At 47.6% G+C, this 14,509-nt stretch overlaps 1 protein-coding gene across 2 annotated transcripts in view; it reads right to left on the bottom strand.

Moving 5' to 3' along the window:
• The window catches only part of PRKCB (protein kinase C beta), a 259,786-nt gene that overhangs the window by 60,317 nt on the left and 184,960 nt on the right, over nucleotides 1–14,509 (bottom strand). For both annotated transcript variants that reach the window (XM_084819085.1, XM_084819084.1), the window contains exon 9: nucleotides 11,198–11,344. In XM_084819085.1, the coding sequence (XP_084675211.1) occupies nucleotides 11,198–11,344 (147 nt within the window). The remainder of the gene's footprint in view (nucleotides 1–11,197; nucleotides 11,345–14,509) is intronic.

Raw genomic sequence — 14,509 nt, 5'->3', positions numbered from 1 at the left:
CCCCCTGCTCAATGCAGGAATCCAAGTCGGAGCATCCCTGACAGGTGGCTGTCCAGCCTCGTCTTGAATGCCTCCAGTGTGGGAGAGGCCACCACCTCCCTAGGTAATTGGTTCCATTGTCGTATTTCTCTAACAGTCAGGAAGTTTTTCCTGATGTTCAGCCGGAATCTGGCTTCCTGGCACTTGAGCCCATGATTCCGTGTCCTGCACTCTGGGATGATCGAGAAGAGATCCTGGCCTTCCTCCCTGTGAAACCTTTCAAGTCCTTGAAGAGCACTATCCTATCTCCCCTCAGTCTTCTCTTCTCAAGGCTAAACATGCCAGTTCTTTCAGTATCTCCCCATAGGTCTTTGTTTCCAGTCCCCTGATCATCTTTGTTGCCCTCCTCTGAACCCTCTCCAGCTTGTCTGCATCCTTCTTAAAATGTGGTGCCCAGAACTGGACACAGTACTCCAGATGAGGCCTAACCACTGCTGAGTAGAGGGGAACTAGTACTTCCCAGGATTTGGAAGCGATGCTTCTATTAATGCAGCCCAAAATAGCATTTGCCTTTTCGGCAGCCACATCCCATTGTTGGCTCAAATTCAGCTTGTGATTGGCAACAATTCCAAGATCCTTCTCGCTTGTAGTGTTGTTGAGCCAACTATCCCCCATCTTGTAACTGTGCATTTGGTTTCTTTTTCCTAGGTGCAGAACTTGGCATTGATCCCTATGAAATGTCATTCTGTTGCTTTCTGCCCAGCGCTCCAGTCTATCCAGATCACTTTGAATTTTGTTTCTGTCTTCCAAGGGATTAGCTATCCCGCCCAATGTTGTGTCATCTGCAAATTTGATCAGCATTCCCTGCACCTCCTCCTCCAAGTCATTAATACAAATGTTGAAGAGCACTGGGCCCAGGGCTGAGCCCTGCAGTACCCCACTCGTTACCTCTCCCCAGTTGCAGAAGGTCCCATTGATAAGCACTCTTTGAGTCTTATTCTGTAGCCAACTGTGGATCCACCAGATCGTTGTTTCATCTAGCCCACTTTGAGCTAGTTTGTTCATCAGGAGATCATGGGGCACTTTTGTTGAAAGCTTTGCTGAAGTTGAGGTATATTATGTCCACAGCATTCCCACAGTCCACAAGGGAGGTTACCTGATCAAAACATGAAATCAGATTCATCTGGCAGCATTTGTTCTTGACAAATCCATGTTGGCTTCGAGTAATCACTACATTGTTTTCAAGGTGCTTACACAATTTTCCCAAGGACTGATGACAGACTGACTGGTCTGTAGTTCCCAGGTTCCTCCTTTTTGTCCTTTTTGAAGATAGGGACAACATTATCCTCCAGTCATCTGGCACGTCACCCGTCCTCCATGACTTCTCAAAGACAACAGACAGCGGTTCCGAGAGTTCTTCTGACAGTTCCTTTATTACTCTAGGGTGCAGTTCATCTGGCCCTGGAGATTTGAACTCCTTCAAGTAATTAGGTGTTCCTTGACCATATGCTTATCGATCTCAAGCTGCAATCCTGCCCATTCAGCCTGTACTTCGCCTTTGCCAGGGGGGACATAGACCCTCTTTCGGGAGAAGACTGAGCCAAAGTAGGAATTGAGCACCTCTGCCTTTTCTTTGTCATCTGTTATCGTTTTGCCATCCTTATTTAATAGCTGAACCACCCTTTCTTTCCTCTGTATTTTACTATGCATGTATCTGAAGAAAACCTTTTTGTTGCTTTTAGCATCCCTCGCTAACCTCAGCTCGTTCTCAGATTTAGCCTTCCTGACGCCATCCCTGCAATTCTGTGCTACCTGCCTGTACTCTTCCTTTGTTGCTTGGCCTTCTTTCTACTTCCTGTATGTGTCCTTCTTTGTTTTCAGGTCATCTCTAAGCTTTTTTGAAGCCACATTGGCTTCTTCTGTTGTCTTCCTCCTTTTTTTCTTGTTGGAATTCTTTGTAATTGTGCCTTGAGAATTTCCTTTTTAAAAAAGTCTCGCCCATCTTGGACTCCTTTTCTCATTAGAGTCGCTTGCCATAGGACCTTACTGATCATTGTTCTGAGTTTATTAAAATCAGCTTTCCTAAAATTTATTTATTTATTGCATTTATACCCCGCCTTTTTTCCTCTTGCAAGGAACCCAAGGCAGCTTACATTATCCTCCTCCTCTCCATTTTATCCTCACAACAACAACCCTGTGAGGTGGGATGGGCTGAGAGGCTGTGACTGGCCCAAAGTCACCCAGTGAGCTTCCATGGCCGAGCGGGGACTAGAACCCGGATCTCCCAGCTCCTAGTCCAACTCTCTTGCCACCACACCACACTGGCTACAGTCGGCTTTTGCTTCCCTTCGAACCAAGAACTCAAGTACAACATGGTCGCTTTCCCCCAGAGTTCCTGTAACTGCTACTTTATCCACTAAGTCATCTCTGTTGGTTACGATCAAGTCAAGGATAGCCAATCATCTAGTTCCTTCCTCTACTTTCTGTAGGAGGAAGTTCTCTGCCACACAAGTCAGGAATTTCCTGGAGGGGCCATGTTTTGCAGAATTTGACTCCCAACAAATATCGGGGAAATTGAAGTCCCCCATTACTACTACATCCTGCTTCCTTGAAACATTAGCTATTTGCTTTTCAAAAGTTTCATCCTCGTCTTCTCCTTGATTGTGTGGCCGGTAGTAGACTCCGACAATCAGGTTGCTTTTATTCTTTGCTCCATTTATTTTGATCCAGAAGCTCTCGATGGGGCTACCAAGCTCATCCTCCCGTATTTATGTGCAGAGGTATGTATTTTTCACATACAGTGCAACCCCACCTCTCTTTCTGTTCCTCCTGTTCTTTTTGAACAAGTTATATCCTTCAATTGCTGTATTCCAGTCATGAGAGTCATCCCACCAAGTCTCAGTTATACCTATCAAGTCATAATTTCCCTCCTGTATTAAGAGTTCGAGTTCGTTCTGTTTGTTTCCCATACTCTGGGCATTAGTATATAGACATTGAAGACCATGTGCTTCATGGTCTGGCTTTCTTCCTTCATCTTTCTGAAGACTAGTATTGGGCACTATTAAAGTTGTTCTCTCCATTGCAGTGCATGAGCCTTCGTCCACTGTTACCCCCAACTTTACATCTCCTCCGTAGGATCCAGTTTAAAGCCCTCCTGATGAAGTTCTTCATGCTGTGGCCAAACACATCCTTCCCATCCTTTGTGAGGTGCAACCCATCCCTTGCCAACAGCCCATCTTCCAGGAAATATAGCCCCTGGTCCCAGAATCCAAATCTCTCTCGTCAGCACCACCTTCGTAGCCAGTTATTCACCCGGAGTATTTTTCTTTCCCTGTCAATCCCTCTTCTAACTACTGGAAGGATGGATGAGAATAATATCTGGGCCCCAAAGTTCTTGAGTTTCCTTCCCAAAGCTTCAAAGTCTGACGTGATTTCTTCATAGCTCTGCTTGACGGTATCATTTGTTCCCACATGAATGAGAAGAAAGGGATACCTGTTAGTGGGCTTTATGAGTGTAGGCAACCTTTCACTCATGTGTCTAATCCGTCCTGCCAGGAGACAACATACCTGGCGAGTCCATGGGTCTTCGCGACATACTTGGGTCTCGATCCCACGCAGCAAGGAGTCTCCCACTACTACTACTCTTCTCTTCTTGTTGTTGTAGGCCTGGGTTTCATCACCTCTGCGTGACTGGCCTTCAGCCTCTTGCTCACTCTCATGTAGGTTCCCCTGTGATTCTTCCTCTGCAGACCGTCCTCTAGTCTCATCCTCAAGTACCTGGAATTGGTTCCACAGTTCCACTGGTGCAGAGTGGTGTCTAGTTCTTCTTCTCCTAACTGTCACCCTTTTCCAAGGAGTATCCTCTACTCCATTTTTCTTCACCTCAGCATTTCCCACTTTTGCCTCATCTTGCTGTTGCTCTTCAAGCTTCTGGTCTTCCCTTTGCTGCTGTAGTTCCCCCATTCTGTCCAAGAACTCTTCGTGTTCTCTTATTCCCTGTGGGGTCGACAGTCGCCGTTCCAGTCCTCTTACTTTTTCTTCCAGCGGCGTGATCAACTTGCACTTGTTGCAGGTGTAGGCCATGTTGTTCTCAGGCAAGAAAGCAAACATTGCACACACCTTGCAGGTCACCACCACTGGAGAATAGCCTCTTTTCTCTTTTTGTGTCTAGCTTTCTGATTGTTCTAGAGTAGCCTGTGCCTGGTCCTCTACTCACTGGAGGTTAAAAACAGAGTCCCACTGGTATGGAAGTGTGTGTTACAAGAAAAATAAATTTTAAAAATGTTTTTTTAAAAAATGCTAGGGGCCTCCCCCTTGCCCTCCCCTGCCAAATGGCCCTGGCGAACTCCTATTTGCTCTCCCTGTTTGCTCGCTCTGGTCGCTCGCTCTCTGGGAACTTGCTTGCTTGTAGTCCCAAGACCAGCTGGAGCAGCTTCCTCTGCTCTGTTCAGCTGGGAGGCGGGAAACAAACCGAGACTTCCTGCCCACACAGCTACTGGGAGTAGTCAGGCCACACCCCCTCAATTCAATTGGAGCTCTCAGGAGCACCTGGTGAGCTCACAGCCACTCAGAAGGTACAGGACAGCCCCCTGGGCTTACTCCAGCCCACTTACCTCTTTGTAATTCGACAGCTCATTATCAGTGATCTATTTAAAAACGGAACAAAGGGCATTTAGTGCAGGAGACACCTTGGATGGTCACGGTGTCATGTAAAGAGCCTGCAAACTTCCGTGAAGGAGCCATCTCAATCACAGGATAAAAGCTCCGTGTGAAGAAAGCCATTCTCAGCCAGCGCTTAAGTCAATTTAAAAACACTCCCTCATGGGTCTGCCCTTAAACCAAGGTAAGGAGCTACAGAAAGATGACTTCACAAATCCATTGTGTAGCATGTCTCGAAAAATATTAAACTCAGGTTTACTCATAAAAAGCGAAGGTTAAATAAGGATAGACCAACAAATAGCTCTGGGGAGCAGGAAACCAGCCTTCTCCTACTTGGTGCCCTCCATAGGAGTTGGACTACAACTCCCACCATCCCTGACCATGGGCCCTTCTGGCTGGGGCTGATGAGAGTCACATCTGGAGGGTTGCAGCTTAGGGGAGGCTGCTGAGAGCTATGAAAGGTTCTAGGCCTACAGCCAGCTCACATTGCCACCTTTTAAGCAAGAAGCGCAACACGGGATTCACACACATTCAAACAGGCTTCTGAGAGGGTTCTGGCATATGTAGCCGGCCTTCTGTGTCCCTTCATGACCCACCAAATCCTGAAAAAGACACCTGCAAAGTGCATCAAAAACAGGCAAACTGAGGGGGCTTCAAAAAGAAACTTGCTGATGCATCCAAAGAAAGTGTGTGTGTGTGTGTGTGTGTGTGTGTGCAATGCTAGAAATCGCAAGTACCAGGAATAAGGGCCAAACATGAGGTGATTAAGGTCCCCCACATTTTTAAGGTGTTAATAGAAATGGGGGGGGGGGAGACTGGTATATGTCAGAATACTATCAGAAGCCTTTCTTCTGGTTAACCTTTCTCCCCCCCCCTTTCCCTAATTAAAATTGCTCCCCAAAGCTATTTGCCCTGCAGAAGGAAACTTGGTACAATCTCATAGGCATTTGCCCTGTGCAACAAACAGCAAGTTTGCTGCATGAGAGATTTTTTAACCAGGAAAGCAACATATATACCCCCCACCCCCACCCCCCACATAGCACTGCTGCCCTAATTCAAATCACACACACACACCCGTTATTGACACTTCAAAAAGGCATTAGTGATCCCATTCATATCACAGCCAATTTGGCCCTTAGACTGCCTGACAACAGGAAGCATCGAAGGAAAAAATTGGATGCATTGGAGAACCTTCCCTGGAGTGTAAAACACAAAAATTAAAATCGATTATATTTCAAGATAAAAGCAGTCCCTGGAGATCAGACTCCAGTAACCGTAAATAATTCTCTGACAGTTCCCCAACCGTGCTGAGGTGATCAAATTTTGCCCCTCAGGGGTGAACATCCCCGAAACAGATTGGCTAGAGAGTGTCCAGGGTTGTCTGAGCATCTTTCCATCAGGGCAGTAAGCGCATTTGTTCCCTGCACTCCAGCTGTTCGAAGCCACTGCAATGGAGTGAGAGGCAGTCATTTTCTGGTGTGCAAAATCCAGGGAGGACAGACACTCGAGGGCTTGCTATGACTGTAAGTGTCTCCTAGCACAGGCCTCGCACGGTCTGCCAAACGTGGGGAACTGTGCAGAGTCGCGCAGGCTGCGAATTGGCCCCTTCCACACGGCTGCAAGCGAAAGAGGAAAGTGGCTTGTGCCTTGGAACAAAACGTGTCCACTTCAAAGGAGAAGCTGGAGCAGAACACAGGATTCTCGCAGCAAGGCACATGCAGGGCAAGGAGCAAGAGGCATTGCAAGAGACGCTGTCCTGCCAGACAACCGTATTCAGCTTGGGTGGAAATTCAAGCAAGGTTCAGGGAAACAGTGAGAGTTTTAGGCAGTGCGCACATTGCAAGGGGCCCACTCTCTTTCCTGATGGCCCTCTTAGCCACTGTGCTAAAAAGACCAAGGGACAGTCAGAGGACGGGGCTTGTGGAGTTCATGAAGCCTGAAGCCAGAAAGCAACAGAATGAAATTGAATAGGGATAAATGCCAAGTTCTGCACCTAGGGAAAAGAAACCAAAGGCACAGTTACAAGATGGGGGATACGTGGCTCAACAACACTACAAGCGAGAAGGATCTTGGAATTGTCGTTGATCACAAGCTGAATATGAGCCAACAATGGGATGTGGCTGCAAAAAAGGCAAATGCTATTTTGGGCTGCATTAATAGAAGCACAGCTTCCAAATCCTGGGAAGTACTAGTCCCCCTCTACTCAGCACTGGTTAGGCCTCATCTGGAGTACTGTGTCCAGTTCTGGGCACCATATTTTAAGAAGGATGCAGACAAGCTGGAGAGGGTTCAGAGGAGGGCAGCAAAGATGATCAAGGGACTGGAAACAAAGCTCTGTGAGGAGAGACTGAAAGAACTGGGCATGTTTAGCCTTGAGAAGAGAAGACTGAGGGGAGATATGATGGCATTCTTCAAGTACTTGAAAGGTGTCACAGAGAGGAAGGCCAGGATCTCTTCTCGATCATCCCGGAGTGCAGGACATGGAATCATGGGCTCAAGTGACAGGAAGCCAGATTCCAGCTGAACATCAGGAAAAACTTCCTGACTGTTAGAGCAATACAACAATGGAACCCATTCCCTAGGGAGGTGGTGGGCTCTCCCACACTGGAGGCGTTCAAGCCGAGGCTGGACAGCCATCTGTCAGGGATGCTCTGAGCTAGGGATGTACGAAAGTCACTTACCTTTTTGAAGGGTGACATTCGCGGTGAGGGGGAGGCGCTCCGTCCCTCCTCCCGAAATTCTCCCCGGCCGGCTCCACTCCGCAGTTACTCCATGGAGCCGCCGGCCGGGGCCGCCCGCAGCTGGACATCTGACCGCTGGGCTGCACAGGGACGCAAATGGCAGCCGCCATAGCCGTGGCTATTTGCGTCCCTGTATTTTGCCGTGATAGGCTACATATATATTTATGTAGCCTATTGTGGCAAAAAAAGGGAACGGAAATGGCAGCGGCTACGGCGGCCACCATTTGCATTCCCTTTTTGCTGTGATAGGTTACGTAAATATTTACATAGCCTATGACGGCCTCCACAGGGACGCAAATGCGGTAGCCGTGCGGTAGCTGTGACAGGCTACGTAATTATTTACATAGCCTATCACGGCTACAATGAAGAAGCAAATGGCGGCCGCAGGCGTGGCCACCATTCGCAAAGCAGCGCGAACGGCAGCAGGTAAGTGCTCCATTTCGTGTGCCTTTTGCGGGGTGGGGGGAGGGGGCTTCGTTCCGCCACAGATTTTGGAATGCCAGTGCATTCAGCCTCATTGGGATCCATGGCGGAATTCTCTGACATCCCTACTCTGACCTGGATTCCTGCGTTGAGCAAGGGGGTGGACTCGATGGCCTTGTAGGCCCCTTCCAACCCTACACTTCTATGATTCTATTCTATGATTCAAGCCCTGGTTTTCAGCCAGCATACCTGAGCCATGTTTGAATTCAGACGGCACCAAGCCAAACACCTGCACTTTGCCTTGCAGGTCACCCCCCGCCCCCGTCTCAGGCTCGCAGCCAAACCAGGGCCGGTGCCGAGGCTGGCGGACTACCACGTGTCACTGCCGGCTTGGATTTGGCTTGGAGAGCCACAGGTTGTGCCGGCTTCCTTGAGATGGAACGCCTTCAGGCATCTTCTTCTTCAAGCAGCCTTTTAATTTTTAGTCTGTTGATTATTACTTTTGCTGCTGGCTCCTCAATGTTTTTAATATTTTCTCATGTTTTTAATGTTTGATATTGTATTATTTTGATACTTTTGTTGTGGAAAATTTTGTTGTGTTATGCTGTTGTTGTTTGGGTCTATGACTGTAAAGTGCCCTGTGGGCACCGGCCACTTGGGGAACGTAGACATCTAACAAACAAACAGCCTGCAGCCCAGTCAGTTGGTGCCTCCCAAGAACCCCACCCAGGCACACCTATAGGAACCGTAACCTAAATGCTGTTGCAGAAAATTCCAGGATTTCTGTTGATGATGAACTTCGCCAGGAGAAGCCTGGGAGTTTGTGCCTTGCCTTCCTGGCCTAGGATGCACCTGCAAGAACCTGCCAAGTTCAGGGGTTCACCGCCCACCTCTATTTCAACATTGAGACATGATGGTACCTAACAAGAGCAGCTTCCTTGTCTCAGTGAATGATGTGGGAGTCTGCATGAGTGCGTGGCTCAAACACACTAGAATTCTTTGTTGTGTGGATGGGTATAATGGACCCCAAGAGAATCCCATTGCATAAACAATTAGGGCAGTGTAATGGGGCTGCATTTAAGCCAAACCAACAATTTGTGATTCATCCAAGCCTGAAGTATGTATGCTGGCCTAGCAAATTCTGGGCAACCCCTCCGTGACACAGCCATGACTGCTTAGAGATGCCACTGAAACGTGTAATTACTGCATTTCAAAAATAAATTTGCCAGCAATATGAGACAAAGATTTCCCTCACATTTCATCCGCAACACAAAATGAAAAACAAAACCCTATCCTAGAGTAATTCTAACGTGAGCCTATTTTTAATCCTAGTCCTGGATGTCAATTACTCCTCACACAATATGAAGCAAATACCCCACACGGTGATTCGTAAGGCTCGAGGAACCAGCCCGGTGACACTCCCACACCTCAGGAAAACAGAAGCCCCACAGCCCTCAAGTTTGTATAACCAAACTGTAGATTCATCTTTGGGCTCAGGTACCCAACCTAAGACAAGAGCAGAAGCTTGCATAGCGTTACAGGTTCTGCTAACGCTTTAGACTCTATTTCCTTGTCCCCTTTAGCGGATGGTGAGACTTGGAGGTAAAAAAAAGGCCTCCTCCCTGCCAGATGAGCTGGGTACGCAGTGCACCTCCCCTGTGCGCAGCCACAGACAGGTCTCCCCTCAGAGCCCTGCCATTTCCAAATCCAGCAGTTTGCCCATCCTTAGTCGTGCTACTTCAGCCTCTAGTTCCAAACTCTTCTCTCTTCTGGGCCTATGGTGATTCTTCCACAGATCTTCTGAACTATCCACTCTGTACCAGGACACATGCATGTGGGGCGGGAGGGGAGGGGGGGAGCAAGAGGCACAGAGCCTGGATTCGCCCACACCTTGAAGAATAGCTGCACCTTGGACTTACTCGCTCACTGTCCTTGATTCTACCGACGACAGGAACAGACCACCCCCACCCCGCTGCCATCTCTGCTGCTGTAACTTCACAGAGCAGCTAGAAAAAGGAGAATGCCAGGGTCCTCCAGGAGAGCCACCCCCACCATTACTGTGCTGCTATCCCCACAGGACACTGGCGAAGAAGCTGCTGCTGCTGCTTTTCCTTCCTTCCTTCCTTCCTTCCTTCCTTCCTTCCTTCCTTCCACACTAAGCAGGTCTCTTGTGGGGCTGATCCTGTCAACACACTCGCTGTGCCTGGGTGGATTCCAGTGCAATACCATCAGTGGCCAGGTTTGCTCTGCCTCCACTGCAGCACCTATCTAGCTTTTCCTGACACTCTGAGGCTAAGTGAGGGGAATGCTAATCTAGCAGACACCATTCCCGGTGCCAAAGCATTTAACTACTTGACTCCTAAGTCAGGCACTCGCTGAAATAAGCTCCATTCAACCAAAACGGCCACAAAAGGCTGCTGTACTTCAATAACAACAGCAAAAATCAATGAAGTTTTAATTTGAAGGGGGAGAGGTAAGCATGCTCTACCATGGAGCGTTGGCTGTAATTGCCAATGGCACTAAAGCACTTTCTGCTACCAGGCAGGAATAGGTGGATCAAGCTCACCAAAGTTCTCTGAATTTGTTCCAATTCAAGTCCATGTCAGAATGCGATCTTCTCCCCACCCTTTCTCATCAAAAGCCATGCATATTTTCCCACACGTATGCATCCGTCGTGCACATCTTTGAAACGTACATTCTTCTGCCATTGATCAAAGCATATTTCTGCACATTTTTCAAAAGTAGGCACATTTTTCAAATATACACATGCTGTCAAACACATTTTTTTGTCCACACATTACACTGCGAGCTCAGAAACGTATGGACTTCGACCGCAGATTGCATCCAAGTCCGTGTTCAGGTGCGGACTTGGTAAATCCTGATAAAAAAACAAACTGACATGAATTTCTCATGCATCCCTTCTACCAGGCATAAGTATCTGTGTGTGAGAGAGCTCACACATTTTCCTCAACAGAGGAAAATGTGTTTCTCCAAGGTAGGCCTCTCTAGTCAAGCCCAGGGACCTGGCTTTTGAATGGAAGGGCCACTGCTAATGAGCGAGGAGTTCTTGGCCTTTTGTTGCATTGCTGAGGCTGAGATAAGTTCCATTTGTGTACCTCACCTGAAGTTCACAAAACCCAAGTTCAGTCTCCACTCGTAGCTGCCTTCACCAGGAAACCTCAAAACATCTACCTGCCAATACCTTGCTGGCAATTAGAGCCCACTGCACTAGAAAAATTTATGAAGCAAGCACATTCCTCCCTAGTTGTGAGCCAAGCTGCCTCACAGAATCTCCATGCTTGGAAATACCAGCCTACACTGCCAGCCAGAAGGGCACAGCCCGGCCACCCGGCCCTCCACACATGCCCCGTTTACAGATGACGTGAGCATCCCACCTTTCCAAAGCTGCCTTTGCCCAACACCATCAAGAAGTTGAAGTCGGACAGTTTCATGCGATCGCGGTTCCCATTGTTGTCGAATTTAGAGATGGCGTTTGATGTCTTATCCTCCACTGCCTTTGATCCTGGGCCAATCCTGGCTCTCTAGAAAGGGAAGGTTTAGAATAAAAAAAGAGCAGTGAAAGTATAAGAGAAGGTATTTGGAGAATAGGAATTTTAGCTCATGTTCCAGCTCATATGCTGAGCTCATATGCTAAGAGACCAAGAAGGGTCCCTTCAAACACACAACAGTGGTGGAAGGAATAACTTGAGGTGCTGGGTGAGTCAATTCTCTAAAATGAATCTCCATGAAAAACACAGTAAACAACACTTTCTCTCCTCTGCTACTGCTCCTCGGCTGTTTCTGAAAAGAGGCTTTGGGGAAATCTTCCTTGATATGTGAGTTTTCCTTGAGGATTTGGAAAGCAGGTAAATGGGAGATGCTGTGGCAAAGCGAACCCTTTCCTAGCTGTTCTGTCAGGTCCTCCCTCTTCCCATTCTCTCACTCTTGCACAAAACCACTTCTTAAACAGATTGGCTTACAAGCCTTCTAACCCCTCTCTCGAAACAAGGGAGCAGCGCAAGGACCATGCGAGGGAGGCCCTCTCGGGGAACAGGGGCACAGCCAATCTTTCACCTTGGCAGACCCAAGCCGTTGCTCTCCATTGGACTTGGAGGGTGAAGAAGTGGGACCAGAGCCGGAAGCATCTGCCAGTGGGCTTTTAAAACCCCTCCTCACCCCAAGCAACAGATCCTCTGTGCACACAGTGGTGTGCGAAGATCTCTGCGCACTCACTCACTGATCAGAGTAAGGACCAAAGTGATGTGACATTTTTTATGTCTTTAGCCATGGTTACTTCCATATATATATATATATATATATATATATATATATACTGCCAGTGAAGGGGGAAAGGTGAGTTGGGTCAGGACTATGGCATGGGGGAGGGGGCGTTAACCCTTTGCCCCCATTGTAGTCCTGACGGGAATCACCCCTCCACACACACCAAATGTCTGCTTTTTGCTAGTGCCAACAGGAGCTTTCCTGCCATTGCAATAGGTGGTGCAAGACCCCAGCTTGGATCAGGACTGTGGCAGCAGCAAAGAGTCAAAGCTCTCCCCTCCATCTGACTCTCCCCACTCACCCCATCCCAGCACTGGCTATTTGTTTTGTTTTTTAATGGCTAAAGATGTCTAGATTCAGTGCACTGCAGGGAGGAATGCTGGGAGGAAGAATACATTTAGAAGGGGAACAAAAGTTCAGAGAGTTTGCAAAAAAACATACCCTACCTTCAGTGGATGTTGAAACCTCCTTGGGCCCATTTCAGCATTTAAAGCAGAGGTGGGAGAACACATGCCCCCGCCCCAATGATGTTGGACTGCAGTTCCCATCAGCCCCAGCCAGCATAGCCAATAGTGAGGAATGATGGGAGCTGCAATCGAACAACTCCCTGATTTAAGGGAAAGCTATTCCATGTCAGATTCTCTTACAGCGTCAAAGCTTTTTAAAATACAGTCAGTGCAATTCTATACATGCCTATTTAGAAGTAAGCCCCACTGAGTTCAGTGGGACTTACTCCCAGGTAAGAATAAACTGCAGCCTTCGTAAAGTTCTTAAAATAAACAAACCAGTGTCATTCACATGAGTGCAATCTCAAACAAGGCTCATGAGTTCAAGTTAACTCATGGGCAACCTTTACTGTCTCTGTTTGTGAGAGCTCCCCTTGGGATATTTTACATTCTAATACAGACTGCAGTGCAGATTTTCACCCCAAAAGGTTATTGCTCTTTTTCTACTCCCCGCCACCCCCATCCCTTGATGATAACAGATTCTGGCTTTCCATATTATCCTGCACCAATTCTCAGCTGACAGTCCAAGCATCTTAAAAAAAAAAAACTAATTGAACAGCCCAGCCTGCCCCACAATGGCAAAAGAGCAGTAAAATCACATCACTTGTGCATTGCTTTTCTCAATGGTCTAGTGGCTATCTAATTTACTGGAGCACAATTTGTTATACAACACACACACACACACAGTTATCTCATAATTTATTTGTTTTAATTTCTGAAAAAAATATACCACATTGCAGGAGCTGGCCCAGAGCTCAGCCGTGCATGAAATCCCATTAAGCTGATTGCAGCGGTTCAGTTGGGACTGCCAGTCAGAGCTCAAAAGTGGAGGTTCACGGGGCAACTGCAAAAGCCCGGCTGCTGCCACCTGGTTGATGCAACTCCAGGTTTTCCTTCCAGAACCCCTCTTCCATTCCAGGATAAAAAACTGGGGTGGATTAACCTCTGGCTAACCCAGGACATTCTGAAATATCGCTCCGGATCACAAATATTACACATAAAACTCCTCTTCCATGTGGCCTGCTGCTGAAGCCGACATCTTGTGCCCCAAGTCAAGCCCCATTTTACTTTTTGGCTGCTAGTCTGCTGAGAGAGAGGGTGTCACAGGAGGGTCACATCCAGAACCAGAGGCTGTCCTGCTCTTCCCAAGCCCCCCACAGCCCCCACCCCATGCCTCATATGCATGTCAAACATGTACTTATTTTATTTACAAGATTTATATGCCTCCCTTCAGTATAAAACTACAAGGGAAGCTTACATTAAAATAGTAGAAACAAAACCTATCTAAAAAACATCAGAACAGCAGTCAAAATTAAGCAATAGAACTGAGCAGAATGGAAACAACCATAGCTGAAAGCAGCTTACAGCCCGTGCCAGTCCTGGGCAAATGCAGAAGTCCTTGCCTGGACTGCACTGGAAAGCATCAAAGTTCATGCCAGATGAGCTTCCATGGGGAGGGCGCTTGGTAAAGGGGGCACCACGACAGGGAAAGCCCTCTTCCCAGTCACTGCCTGCCTGACTTCAGATGGGGTTGGGGGAGAGGAGAAATATGTCACCTTTCCCTTATGAAAACTGAACACACTGGTCACTTAAAAACAAACCTGAAGTTTGCATTCTCTTTTAAATGGGGGGAAATCATCCCCAAAGGAAATTTAATGTGATCCATCCTTGGCCGCCTTGAGTCCCAGTATTGGGGAAAAGGCAGGATATAAATAAATAAATAAATAAATAAATAAATAAATAAATAAATAAATAATCCATCTCAAAACAGCCAACATGATGTCTCTGATGGCAGCCCCTGATGCCCCTCCACACACCTGAGCCATGCCCGACCCAGGATAGAATTTTCTGTTTAAGGGTGCAGTCCTATGCATGGTTAGCCAGAAAAAGTCTTTACAACTCCCAGCATGCCCCAGCCAG

This window comes from Heloderma suspectum, chromosome 12 (assembly GCF_057233095.1).
Source record: "Heloderma suspectum isolate Gila_16-S chromosome 12, 16-S_ref, whole genome shotgun sequence".
Taxonomy (NCBI): Eukaryota; Metazoa; Chordata; class Lepidosauria; order Squamata; family Helodermatidae; genus Heloderma; species Heloderma suspectum.
Note: the sequence above shows the minus strand (reverse complement) of the source record. Positions and strands in the feature narration are given on the sequence as shown.